General features: G+C 38.8%; 1 protein-coding gene across 1 annotated transcript in view; it reads right to left on the reverse strand.

The window, feature by feature from the left end:
- The window catches only part of LIMCH1 (LIM and calponin homology domains 1), a 175,268-nt gene that overhangs the window by 100,946 nt on the left and 59,430 nt on the right, over positions 1-14,892 (reverse strand). Inside the window, 1 exon segment of the mRNA XM_036381640.1 lies at positions 9,696-9,766. Coding sequence (XP_036237533.1) covers positions 9,696-9,766 — 71 coding nt within the window.

A 14,892-nucleotide genomic window follows, 5' to 3' on the forward strand; every position in this document is an offset into this window, starting at 1 on the left:
CTTTATAAACATTGAAGTGATCACTTTTCCTCACCTCTTTCCCTTTGTGTCTCCCTGAAACAGTATATAGGTTGGGTTTCTGCAATCACTTGGACAGAACAGGGGAGCAGAGTGGGAGATTCTCAGTTTCCTATGATCATAGTTAGTAAAGTTTTCGTTCCACTTGTCCAAAATTGTATGTGTGTTATTAAATTCTTGAAGTTCCCACATCTCCAACACCATCATGTATTGGAAGTAGCATCAAAACAAATATGAATGACACTTTTGGGAGCTGGGGGTATTTTTAAAATATTCTTGAAGTTAAAAACTCTGTAACCCAAGCTCATGGAGATGGCTGTACTATTCCTCTTCTGCTTAAGGTAGAATCCAACAGCAATGTCCTAAAACCAAATTAATTCATATACTTCTATTTACAAAAAAATCACTTTTTCCCATTAGATTAAGAGAATGCCAATAAAAGAACTGCCTATCTTCTAGAACCATTATTTTATTTCACAGATGGAAAAATAATTACTTTTTTTCCCCCAGAAGATACTATGGTACTTTTTAACCTCACAGAGCAGCAACTTATAAAACTATTATTTTCCATTTAGCTGCTACACCAGGCAATTTAAGATACAATTTTTTTTTGCCAGAGGACTTCTTTCCAAATACTGTAGCTCTCTTGTGATTTTAATCCTCAGTCTGCCTATTCTGTTTCAGGAAAAAAACAATGTATTAGCTAAAGCATCCCATTTTCTTTATTACTCAAATGTGAATTCATCAGCACCATAACCAATATTGCAGGTGCAGATTAAAAGTCATAGGCAATAATAGAAGGCAAAATAAAGAGTTCTTATTGGAAACCTCAAATGCCAAAACCCATTCTAAATAAATCTTCAAAATTACTTGTACAGACTTCCCTGTGAAATATAGGAGAAGGATAAATTGAGAGGAAGGAGTAGGGAACAAACAACATTTTAGTTCATCATTTGGAGGCTGAAGAGAGAGGAAATAGGATGGGGCAAGATGGAAAACCCTGAGGAAGGAATTAAAATTATTATTAGAAAGTTTGTCTCCTATTAGAAACATTTCTAAGCAGTCTGGCACCAAACCCCCCAGGACTTGCTTGATGCAGAATATGTCAAAGGGAGGTTTCTTCCAGAGCAGACTGTCTGCTTCTGACCTATTGCCTCATCTAGAGCAACAATCCAGATGCCAAAACATTGAGTGGTTTAAGCTTGCTCTGCTACCAAGCCAGCTGAAAAATTGTGCTGTTTGTGCAGGGTCTCAATAGTCGCCTTCACTCTCACAGTTAGTGTCCATCCCAGCTTCTCAAAAATCCACTAAATATACCTCTTCTGACATAGGCCTGTATACACAAACTAAATTTTCTGTGCCAATTTAGACTTTCATAAAGCACATGTCTTGATATGTACAGTTTTATCAGCTCTGTGGGTTTCTGTTGAAATACTGAGCAAACAAAACAGATCACCATTTTGCATTGGGGACCTGGCACAAGATCCTCGGCCATGGCCTAGGGGACAGTCTCTAGGTGAACAAAAACCACTAACTCACACCTTCTCCTAGAAGCCCCTGACAACTGCAGTCCCATGCTTTCTTGCCCCACCAATCCTAACCAAAGGATTTGGCTGCCCAGGGCCTTCTGTCCCCAGCCATGTCCTAGTCTAAAGAGTTTTCAGGAGAGAAAACCTGCACCACATATCTTCTTCTGGCATATACAGCTCCAGCCTGTGTCCTCTTCCCCAGTCCTAATCCTAATCCTTCGCTCATTTTGAGCCAAACAATCCCACCAAACACCCAAAAGACAATAACCCAAACCAGGATACAACTATGAATTTTCAGGCTCCATGCACAAAACCCGAGTCTCTACATACATGCATGACCTATTCTCAGACCCTTCAAGCTCTCTGTGGGGATTTCTGCTCACCACTTCTAGCACTTATGCACCTGTCCTGAGTCAGAACAATCCTCTGCTCTTCTCAAAGTTCTCTTGTTGTTTTCAGTCCAACAAAGAGTAATCAAGGGTGGAAAACACCTCAAATATTACCAAGTCCAGCTGTTAAGCCAGCACTGCTGGGAATAGTAACTCAACCACTTCCTGGGCAGCCTGGTCCAATGCCTTACAACCTTTTTGGTGAGAAAACTTTTTCTAATATCCGTTCTAAATCTCCCCTGGAGCAATCAGACACTCATCCTCCCTTTCCCCTGAGCCAGGAGCTGGCTTGGTGCACAGTGAGACACTGCATAAGAGGCTAAAACCTTAGACCTGGCTTACCTTATAGAAAGAACAGGGTATGATGGAAGTGGAAAGCTGTTCTAGTCCCAGCACAGGGAGAAGCTAGGTCACTTCCTTCCCCTGATGAAAACCAGCTCTCATAGCTTTGGGAAGAATCAATGCTCTACTCATGCTGTCCCCAAGGCTTGGCATTCCAGGAGATAAGGTATCTCCTCAGCTGGACAGACAAGCTGAAATCAGTGCTAGCCACTGTGTGACTAATTTATTAGACCTTCCTGGGGGCTTTTATCATGAGTTAAGAATTTGAAAAACTTCTGCCAGGAAGAGAAGGTGTTTCAGGCAACAGCTGATAAAAGATCTAATGAAAAGCACCTATAAATTGCCCATGACATTCTTGCAAGAAAGCGTCAGTTACAAAAATATTCAGAGGATGGCTGCAAAAACCCAGCCTCCAAAAAGACCTCAGTTCTAGGAGGAAATGGAAGAGAAGCATTTTCAGAGAATAAGAAGAAAAGAAAGGCTGAAGTGATGTATGTTCACAGATCAATCCAGGCTGAAGGAGAGGTATCCAACAGAGCTCTTTGCTCAGGTAACAGATCACATTCCTAAAAAGAAAAGCTGACTAATGATCTGATCTAAAAGTCAAAGGGCATTTCATATTTGAGAATTCAGGAAATTCTATCCACAATAAACCTTCACAGAGAGATTTCTCTCTTCAAATCAAGTTTTATAGACTTATATTCAAACAAGCAGTCTTTCAGCACTTGATAATTATTAGCCTAGACAGCTTCAGTATCCACATATTTTTAACTCATGGTCTAGTAGCAGCTCCAAAATGCCCCCAAATATTTTAAAAGGACAGAAAAATCCACTACTAGTCTTAAAGATGAACAAATCACCTTGAAACAGTGAATAATGAAAAGTCAAAATATTTTGTTGCAAAAGACATGGCTAAGAAGTTTCAAAATATAAACATGTTCCTGAGGTCACAAAAATATTTTTGGGAAAACATTCTTGAGTGATTGCTAATGATGCCCCTGACATCATTTATTTAGAATCAGATGAACAAGGTGTTTTTTTAACAAGCAGGACAGAACTGCCTTTGTCTTATGAAGGGCTCACAGTCCAGTCTAATATGTAAAACCTTAATAAAGACCTATGCAAATATATAGTATTGAGAAAACAATATTCCAAACACAGGACTGCATTAGTCTTGCTCTGCCAAAAACAAAAAATATGAACAAAATAGAGGCCTTGTAAACAGCTCAAGAAAGGCAACAGGGAAGAGTGTAACTTCACAAGCTGTTTATATACAACCTTCAATCACAAGGACTGATGATGTGAAGAGCATCTCATGCACCTATAAATTTACAATTCATGCATAGTTTTTACACTAAGTAGCAATGGTCATGGATGTGCTTTCTAAAACTGCTAAATATGCTTTCTTAAACAAACACTCTTGAAAAGCTGAAACTTCTCACAGGATTACTTTGCCTTGCATTTGAGCAACACTCCTTTTGAGTGGATCAGTGCTCCACAGTCTCCTGCCCTGTCAGTAAGCAAGCATCAGTGAAAAAGCTCTACTATTTAGTCTGCAAAAATGCATTTTTGCATTTTTAAACATACATACAAGGACAGGTCATTCTGACTGTTTAAGCATGCCCCTCACTGTCTATTCCCCTCTTCTCATCACAGGCTTAGCATTAGGGTTTACATTACCTTTGGCCCCTCATCTAAACTGTATTAATAAATAGCTCTTCATTATGAAACAGCAATAAAACTTACAGATTAAGGACTCTGTATTCAAATAAAACTATTTCAAATGTCCTCACATGAACCTAAATCTTAATGCTTAATGAGCCTTGGGGCCCATCTCTCAAACCTGGAGACATGCCAAATTCATGATGCTGATAATGTTTTGGCTTTACAGCACGGAGCCTGAAAACCACAGGAAAACACCAATTCCTTCTCACCTCAAACATGGGTCACACTCAAAACTTGAAATATGCCTATGAAACTCAAATACCTTCTTGATTTCCAAGAATAGAAAAGTCAAGCAAAATAGTAATTAAGCATAAGGGCTGGGCATCCACTGACTTCTCCACTCTTCACTACACAGCCAAATGCTGAACTGATGCCAGGCCCATAGTACTGACAGAGAATTAGAATGACATATCTGAAAAATCCTATCACCTACAAAGACTATTTGTTTTCCCCTACCAGATGACATAAGTGACATTAACTTGCAAAAAGAAGGACTGAAACACCATATATACAGCAAAGGCTGTTCTACATACCTCACGGTGCCACTGACTCGGAGCACAACTGTTTTATTATTCCACAGCATTACACTTGTGCCGATCTGGCACACGGCCAGCCCTTGTTGAAAACTGCATTTGTGTCAGCTCAAAGCTTGGTCAGATGCACCAGAACCAGGATGAGAAAATGCAGCTCATTCATCACCATCAACATGCAGAACACAAGTTAAGGGGATTTCTTACTTGTGGAAGAAAATAATTATCATGACAGAATAAATGATAAATTCCTTTAAGTAATTCTTGATCATAATCACTTTCAGTTCGGTCAGATTTTTAGTAACTTATCATATTTACTTTAAATATTATTAAAGTAATCTATGTGCATTACTAATTTATCATCTTTTTTATTTAAAAGTAAAATCTAAAAAATTTCTTGTACTTTTTAAGAGCATATATTCAAATTATGCACAGCAGAAGAGAAGTGCCTTTCCTATATATTATCCTAGAGGAGCTAAAGTGTACAACTTTTTTTTTAGTTCACTGTACATACACAATTTTACTAAGATTACTTAAAAACAATATAACATCTTTGTATTTCCTCTTTCAAAAAACAACATAAAAGTTACAGAGTCAAAGAATAAGCATAGTTTCAAAGAATAATCATAGTTTCTGCACATTTTACAAAGTTACATAATGCCACGTGCTAATAGATAAAATAACTCTCTAAAAAACCCAGAAGACCTTGGGAAACTGCTCATAAGTTGGTTTCCAGAACTGCACAGGAAAGTGACATCCATCTTTAACCACATACAGTTAGTCTTTTTTCATTTTTATACGTGTATGATATGCAGTGAAATATTTATTAGAACTTTCATGCTTGAGAAAAATCAGATTTATTTTGCCTGCATGTGCTGCTATAAATTGATTTTAATACATACATAAACCAGACATGCAGTTAAAATGTTCTACATACAGAACTCAAGGTATTACACGCAATCATGATGTTGTTAGACTCAACTGCAAAGCCAAATAATTTCTGCTAATATCCAACTGTTTTATTTCATTGTTTAAGGTCTTTTGCCCAGGATCCACATCCCAATTGTTGTTGTTATTCTTCTTTATGGTCTGGTCCTGTTCCTGACATTAGAATCTCATTACTACTAATACAAACTTTCAGTTTGGATAATCATATAATAATATAATTCTGTTTGGATAATCATATCAAAGCAAGCAATTAACTCAAATTTTTGAAGTCTCACATCCCTACAGAGACCTCTTTAACTACCGAATACACAACACGAAGGAAGGAATCCTGCAGTAGCAGAGCTTGACAAGGGGAGGTTGGCAGCAAGGGGAAGGGCAAAAAAATTGAAAATACATTTGCAAGGATATTAGAGCAGAAACAACAGGTCAAGGTTGCAGCAAGACATGCATTTTTTCTTCTTGTAATAATTTTTAAACTTATTTATAGAAATTGTTGCATGGTTAGAAATAGAAGAAATCTTGACTTCCTTAACTGCTGTTTCAAAAAACACAACAGAACTGCCCAGACCAGCAGGGCAGACAGAGAGACAGGATATGCACTTTTTTTGGCAGTCAACCTTCATTCAGATGTCTGAATCCATAGAATAGGAACACCTAAGCACTGCACAACCAGATCTAATTTATTTCTGATTAATCCTCTAGCTTCTTATGATATCTGGGTCAAACCTAAACATGAAAGCTATGTAACAAGGGAGGAAAAAAATTGAACATGTGCTGGAGAAGCAATAGGGGATTTCCAGTGATATTCCTGCTACTGGTGTTGTATTCCTGCATCATATAGCTTTCAACCATGACCCCAGGAAGGCATATTTGCCCACCCATGCAGAAACTCTTCAGTCTTTTCGTATGAGAATTTAATTCACAAAGCATGAACAGAGAAAGAACTGCCTCTGCCTCTATAGCTATTATATCCCTGAAATCACCATCTGCACTGATGTCAGAGAGCTATGCTAAAAAAACATGAACTCATTTCAGACAAACAGAAGTCATAGTCACTGGCTTCTCAGCACAGCTGAGTGAACAATTAGAGTCACCACTGTCTGGGCAACTGCACAAGTGGGCTTTCCACCAGCCAGAAAGAATAAAGGGCTTGTGTTGCTCTCATCTGTTGACTTGTTGCTTTATGGCATCCTGCATTGTTTAAATATGCCCCTCAGCTCTCAGCTGAGTGCGTCAAGCTATAAAGTTCGTACAGAGGCCAGATCGAAATGCCGCAGCACAAACACCACCGGAGAGGCAGGTGCAAGGCTTGCAGGTTCCTGTGGCAGGCATGCACATCTGCACTGCTCCACAACCCATTCATCCCAAGAGCCTGAGCTTTTGGCATTGCACAGTTGCACTCATTTTCATTTATTAAAATATGTGGATTGTTGCTAGATGTGAATGAATCATTTATAACCAGTGTAGTGATGTCTGCTTGTGTCTGTAGGCTGTCTAGGACATCAAAATTGGGATCAAGTGGAGGCGGGCCTGGCATTAGTGTGTATAAGGGTCAAACAATCCTGCTACAGACACAGAGATTCCCCCTGCACCCTTTTGCACATACCAGACTCTTTGGGGAATGGACTCTGGCATGGTAACATCCCTGTTTCCTTCTGCAAAACACCTGCAAAGCCAGAAGGTAGCTTGAGATATGTTTGGGACATTCAAGGCATGCTGACTGTGTCCCCCCTCCTGACAGCAGTTTCCAGTCCTCTAGCTGCTGCAATCCCTCAGAGCCCAAGCTCTCTTTCAGTCTTCCTCACAAAATACAACGGTGAGGAAAACCCTGAAACAGTCACATGGAATTTAAGCACAGCTATTCCACATTCATATGGACATCACCCACATAAGTGTCTGGCTATGAGTTGTCAGTTAATGCCCCTTGCAGTGAGTACTGTCCTGTGGGTAAAAACAGAGGTAAGTTTGCTTTTCTCCAAAACTTCAACAAATCAGATAAAACCGGACCAAAAACAATGAGTTCTTCCATCTTCAGAAACCAAGACAGCTATAATTTATTTCTTGTCTTCTGAAGTTGTCTTAGATCAGGTTTTCATCTACATGTTGAAGTCAGCCGCAATGAAAGCACAGCAGACTGACGGGGAGTTAAGAGAAAGCTTGTATACCATTACATTTTTTTCATTAGGTAGCCTGGTAATTTTCCAATAAGTGACAAAAAGCAGCTATTGGTAAAGTTACTGTCTAGAAAGACAGTTACTAGCTATTAGTAAAGGTACTGTTTAGAAAGACAGTATTGCTTGTGGCAGCTTTATAGTGCTCTTCTCTGAGCAACAGATAAAAAATTAACTATCAGTGATTCACTTGCCAAAGTACTTTTTAAGATATTCTGGAAGTTCTCAGTGTTGAACCCAAAAATTTCTGTTGAGTTCTCTATTTTAAGTGGACTTGGAACCAGTGATCAGTACACTTCTACTGCCAGTGCTATAGGTAGTTTGTCATGAGGACCAATTTGGTGACTTTCTCATTAACACTCTGTAGCCTAATAGAGTTTTACACACTAGCTACAGCTTGCTAAACAAGAGCAATACAAACTTCATGGCTTTTAAGATTTGAGGCTGAGGAGACAGATTCCTTCAGGCTGATTTTCACTGATCCACAAATGGTAAATGAGGACAAGCAATTTGCCCAATATCACAGAACAGTTCCGTAGTATAACCAAGTGCTGTCCCTTGACCTGGTTATGGAGCTCACAACCTTCTAAGAAATACATATTTATCAGTCTCATTAGCAAAACATTAGTTAGTTAAGCCTTCCATCTTAAAGATTTACAGTATTTAAATCAGACTACCTCTGCTTACTTGCAGATAAGATTACAATCTAAGCTTGAAATACACAGTCCTTGCTTTTCATGCAACACAATTCAACCTTAACATTCAAAGAGCACTGAGAAGTGATTCAGCACACAGCACTTCCCTTCAACACACAGAGGAGAGAGATTTTGTGTGAGAAGCAACCCTTAAATACAGAGGGTATGCTCCTTCTGAGTTACACAACTTTTGATCAACAATAACAACTACTTCCCTCCTCCCAAAGCCACTCCTCAGCAAAGACACGCAACTGCAATCAAAATAGATCACATAATTTCCTTTCTATTTTTTCACCTTTAAAAGCTAAAGTTCAAGCTGTCTGATTAATGACACCAGTGAGACATATAACAGTATTTACACAAGTAGGTTTCAGATCTATGGTAAGCTACCCCTAGAGCTGAGTTCCAGGATATTAGCTTAACTCTACTGCTGAAAACAGCTTCCAAGTGCAATTACCTGGAAGAGTATAAAACTTTACCAATAGCTGCAATTGTCCAGCTACATATCTCAGGAGATCTCCTTTATAAGTATGGATTCAGTTCTGCACAAGCTTCATCATTCTGGTGTGCAAAGACACCTTTTATCAACTTCAGTGACAATCCTGCATATCCAGGGAAAGAAATTGGTCCATACAGGTGATTCAGATCAGAAGATTCTCCCAAATGCCTGACAATCTGATTTTCACAGGGCTAAGGGCATTAGGGCATATTTCCAAATTGCTCTTAGAAGTCACCAGCTTTAGCATGTAAACCTTAACAAGGTTTTGGAAGACTCTTCCTAAAAACTAGCCATTAGAACTACAGAGAGAAATGTGCAAGAGCTGACTCGTGTCTCTCATCCAAAAATTACAAAATACGTCATTGAAACACACCTTTAGGCAAAATTTAGAGGATACCTAACCTTTCCAGAAACTATTAAAGCAGCTGTGTATTGATGGTATTCAGACGGCTAACTCCTGACAGCGTTCAGACTTGGAGTTGGTCCAAAACGCCTCATTGTGGCAGAGACATACACAGGCCGGTGTGGAACACCATTTGCCAATCTGTGGTTAACAACATTAAATAAAAGGAAACCAAAAAACAAACATAATATTTTTGTTTTACATAACTTAGCTGAGGACCAGGGGTGGAGTGAGGGAAGCACTTTATAAAACCTGCTTTCTTTAAGCCACATTTCAACCCTCACCATAACAATAGCTTTGGCACTGAAATTATACTGCAGTGAAATACCACTATGTGCAATGTCAAAACTCTCAAAAGGAAATCAACAATGGAACATACAAGCTAAGGTTGTTTTCTACTTTAGTCAAGATTGTATTCAAGGCTCAAAACTGTAAGCATTACTTACTCACACAGAAGAATGCCGTTTTCTAATCCGGAACGAAAATCTTTCTCACCAAAACTTCTGCCCGTCACTTGCTGCAAAAGAGTAGAGGGAAACAAAAGAGTGACATCTATTAGAGAGTGAGCTTTACAAGTGCAATTCATAATACTCAGTTAGAGCATCTGCTGTGTAAGGAACATTTGAGCTTTACAGGCCTTGCAAAGGACTAAGCAATGTCCATTTCTCTTTCCCATTTCATCAAGCTATTTAACATATAGGACAAAGTATTTGCTCCAGCCAATGCAATTGCAGTCTGCAATTGCAGACTGTTTTCTAGCAGTAAAAACAAAAAATGACAAAACAAAAACTACAACGTAATCTTCAGAATATTTTAGAAGTTTTATTTTATAGTGCTTTGAATTTTAAAACTACTGCATTTAGACAAACTATGTATTTTTATTGCTTTTTTTGTACCACATTAAACATTTTGTACCAGCCTTGAGCTTTAGCCCTTATCAATTTCATAGAATAAGCAATGACAATTGAAAGCAATGGCATGAGTTATAGCCCTTCAGACACATGCCTCAATACTCCTGGTCATATTAAAAGATATTTCACATCAGCAATTCAACCATGAATGTGAAGAGAATACAAACTCAGTGGAAGCTTAGGGTCCCCCTAGGTACACTTGGACCAGGAGGTACACATTGCCTCACAAGCTCTTAAGCCATTCTGTGCTGCTTATGGATGGACCAGCTAGAAACCTTCCAGGAATCCCAATCTCACCTGAGGGTGCGGGATGCTACAAGCATGACTGAACCCCCCTTTATGACTCACTACTGTGTTGACAATGTCTTGCTATTCACCTTCATATCATTCTCAACAAATATGTTCAGTTAAAAGTAAAGAATAATTTTATTACGATCACAAAAGATATAAAAATAGTTACTATGTTTAGAAAGCACTGAACAAAAACAATACAAATAAAAAAAACAGTTTTAATTGTCCTGCAGGAGGTCTTCTCTTTACCCAGGCAAAACATTTACCGGATGCTTATAGAGTTCTCATGGCTTTCATCCAGTCCTTCAGCAAGCGCCGTGCTCTGGGTGTTGCTTCCACCCTAGAGAACAGTGACTTGGGGACTCATCTGTCATTATGTCCCTGTTTTCTCCTTGCTGTTATATTCAGATATAAGACCCTTGCCCTCCTAGTTTCCTGTCATAAAGACAGCAATTTATAAAAACTGACAAGTTGCAACTGTCCCACAGGATTAACAAATGCATCAGTTTCAGAAATGCTGGTTATAGCTGGGCAGTCTTGGACAGAGAGCAATACTTTAAAAATTGAAATGCATATGCAAAGCCTAAAATCTAATCCTTCACTAAATTATAAACATATTGTTCTGCTCAATGTGAAGGAAGTTCTCCCATACTCTGAAAAATGTATCATAACAGCATCAGTGGACAATCATATCTTAAACAAATGCATAAAGAAGAACAAGGCACTGTGTTGTGCTCATATCTCTGAAGAAACCACATGTAATTTGTAGAAAATACCTTTAACCATTTAAACTAGATCTAGACATAGTAAATCATCTCTAATCTTGATCTGCTGGGACAAGGGAAAATCATGACAATAAAATCATTAGCATTTGGGATGAATTATAAGTGGAGCATATCAAAACTGAAACTTTTATTTCATCCACATGATATAATACAGAAAGGAGCAGGAAAAGCTACTTCATAACAGCCTGACTCCAAGTAGTTTTTTCATCTGTGAAAAAATTGAAGAAAAATTATAGTCATCTTATTTCACTCCTCAAGACCAAATGTCCCAGATACGGAGATCAGTCTTCTTATGCATTTGTTGAAGACCCTTATTTATCAGGGAGCAGTACTGAAATTGTTACCACAATTCAGGACTCTGCCTGCCAAAAGCTGTCGCATGAGTATCGCTGTTATTACTAATGATGTAGGAAGGTTTCATACACTACTTCTGTCTGCATAAATAAAATCATGAAATACAGGTGCACAGCTGGCACACGAATTCATCCAGTGAGAGGTACAACACACACTGACAGGAGGTGAGGAAAGACAGGAAGGTCCAGGAACAGTGCATGTCTGTTTGAAAAGGAACTGGAAGTAAATGAGGCATGGCAAGGTTTATGCCTGTTCTAGATGATGCAGCTGCAGAGGGAAAACATTAATCACCTACAAGTCTCCTGATTTAGTCAATTAAAATGTAAAAACAGTTCAACAGAGAAAGGCTAGAAACTAAAAATAAGCACGAAGATGACATTATAAATGACAAAGATAAACCCAAAATGGGACTGAGAGAAGCAAGAAGCTGGATCCACCTTTTCCAGAGGAAACCAGAGCTCAGTTTCTTGGTGCACACATGCACATGCACCTCCTTCTCTGCAGAGGCCACTTTGGGCCAAACCCTCATGAAAAACTACTGCAGGCCCACAGGCCAGCCTGGTGCACATTGCTGAGATAACCTCTGCTCAGCACACCCAGAGCAGGAGGAGACAAAGACACTTCAAGCAAAAGGATTGGCACTCTCATATTTGCACACAAAGAATCCCACATAGCAAAGTGCATACTTTACTCCAGTAATAATGAAAGTATGTGCATTAGCCGTGATATCACAAAAAATCTGCATACATCACAGGACTGTGTTCATTTATTGATATAAGCAGTGGTCTGTTCTTACTAGCTCATCTCCTATCTCAGGAAATAAAAGCCTCCAGTTTGCTGGATAAAACTCTGAAAACACTGACAAACAAGGACTAAAGGATAGCATTTGCAGTGCTTCTACTGAGCTTCACTGGAAAAAAGGAAATTGTTCATTTGCAACCAGGTACAGTAAACTGCAAAATGGAAGAACAGATATTTAGCCCATCAGTTTGCATAGTACAGAGAATTGGTGATCAGAACTGAACCTGCACAATACCAGTCATGACCAGATGCAAGGTACTCTATTCTGGACTGCTGTCTTCAGGAAAGGACAAAAAAAGAAAAGCAACGTGAAAACCCAAGATGTTAACTGAGAGAACTTTTGAGACCTGGCCTTTCTGTACAAGGCCAGGCTTCCAGACTGCCACATCTTGCATGCTTTGGAGACACAACTCCATCTTCCACCTTGCACTCTTCCCACCTCACTGGTACGGACCAGCACACTTAGGCAGTGCAGGATGAAGCAGGATAGATGGAAGAGTTCCCTATCCACTCTGCAATGGCAGCATACTGTAATTATTGTGGTGCCAGGGTGCCAAAGTTAGAACAAAGTACCTTAAAGACAAAACACAAACTGTATCTTGCTAATGATTAGAATAGCCTCTCACTTCTTTAATAAGTGCTATAAAGCTGAGTGGAAAAAAGCTGCATTTCCCTGTCATACTGGAAATTAAAAATAGAGAACAGAAGCAAAACAGTACCATTTATTACTGTGTGCTTTATTTATGTGAGGAGGTGTTATTTTTATTCATCATCTGGATGATATTTTCCTCTCTGTAAAAAGCTACAAGTGTCACAACCAGGGCAATTATTTGAGTTCCGGGTGTATTTCTCAGTTTCCCTGTCACTTAACAACAGGATATGAACTTAAAATGAGTAATTAAAGTTTTTCATGGCAACAGCTTCAATACATATTTGCATACAGTAACACTTGACATATATTGCATTGTTGCTGATTAACTCTTTTGTTCTTTGCAGTTACACATGCTAGAAAATTTATATGCTCAAGGATGGCTGTCATCCAGCCACTAACCATTGCCATATTGTACAACTTTATTTTCCCAAAGCTTCACTTTATGTTGTTTTCCTTGCATTTTTATATTGCTGGTGGTGCTTCCTGAGACAGAGCTTGCAAAGCTTCTCTTGTCAAAACAGCTTAGGGGCATGAAAACGAAAAGGTGACAAATTAGTGAACAGATGCTAGCCTCAGGTGAAGGTTATCTAGGCCAACAAGATATAAGTAGTTGAATAAACACTTGGTCATCAGGGATAACACACTGAAAACACTTAGATTCATTTTCTAGGTGCACATCTGAAAATGCCATGTTATGCAGAAAAAATTAGAGGCACAGCAAAAGAAGTCTTTGTTTCTCATTATGTGTTTTTGAGAGCTTATGAAGCATGACAGTAGAGAGAGGAAGATTTTCTACGCATTTCATAAGCTGTTCATTTCTTTGTATGGGAGTATGATGCCTTTCCATTTTGTGCTATTATTTTCCCCTACATAATTTTTTTTCTTAATTGAAAAAATCAGGTCCTGCTACTTAACTAGGATGATATAAAAGTAAGGCTTAAACTGTAATAATCAGGTATGTATATAGAAAGCATTGGATTGTACAAGCAATAGGGAACACAAACCACCAAAAGAAGCAAGACAGCTTTTAGGGCATCAGGATTTGGCTCCTCTAGAGTAATGAATTCCTACTTCCCTGTTTCTGAGTTATAATGTGAGCTAATAAGATGAATATGCAAGTTAAATTCCATTTTCATATAACATAGGCAAGCTATTTCTGAACTAAAGAACCCTGTCCAGCCACAGCCAGCTTCACTTTTGCAGCCCAGAATTGCACTGCATTGCTATGACAGTGCCATGGAGCCTGGAGACCCTTCACTGGCTCCTGGCTCAGCCACCTATGGATCATGCAATGTCTCTGCAAAAGTGGACACAACACATCATCTAGGCAGAGGTTCCCTCTCTCTTATGTCACAGAGGCATTTAAATTGCTAAAAATCATAGCAATGCAAATCAGTCCTGAACGGCTTTAGTACAAATACTAGGAAGGTAGTTGATTTAGTTCAGAGAAACTTGAATATTGAATGAATGAAGTTTTCCAGGGGCAACAACCACAGATCTAACGTACCTGTCTTCCAGTAAAGCTGAATGATGACAAGCACTCTGCTCAAAGCCTTCCAAAAGGCTTTACAGTATTGAGGTAATTTACTACTGAAATCAGTAAAAGAGCAAACAAACATCTCTAGTGTGCAATTCTACTCTCAGGGACAAAACCAGCATGAGCTCAGAATGACTAATGTGGCCAGCAATAAATCACCTGAAATTCTGTGATACAGAACTTGAAAATTTAAAGAATATATGGGAGAATGAGGGGAGATTTCACACTTGGGTAGCAAGATTAATCTGCAAAGAAAGGACTTATTATTTTTAGGTCTTCCATTGTGTGGTCACTTAAGTTTAACTGCAATTT

This window comes from Molothrus ater, chromosome 4 (genome assembly GCF_012460135.2).
Source record: "Molothrus ater isolate BHLD 08-10-18 breed brown headed cowbird chromosome 4, BPBGC_Mater_1.1, whole genome shotgun sequence".
NCBI classification, from domain to species: domain Eukaryota; kingdom Metazoa; phylum Chordata; class Aves; order Passeriformes; family Icteridae; genus Molothrus; species Molothrus ater.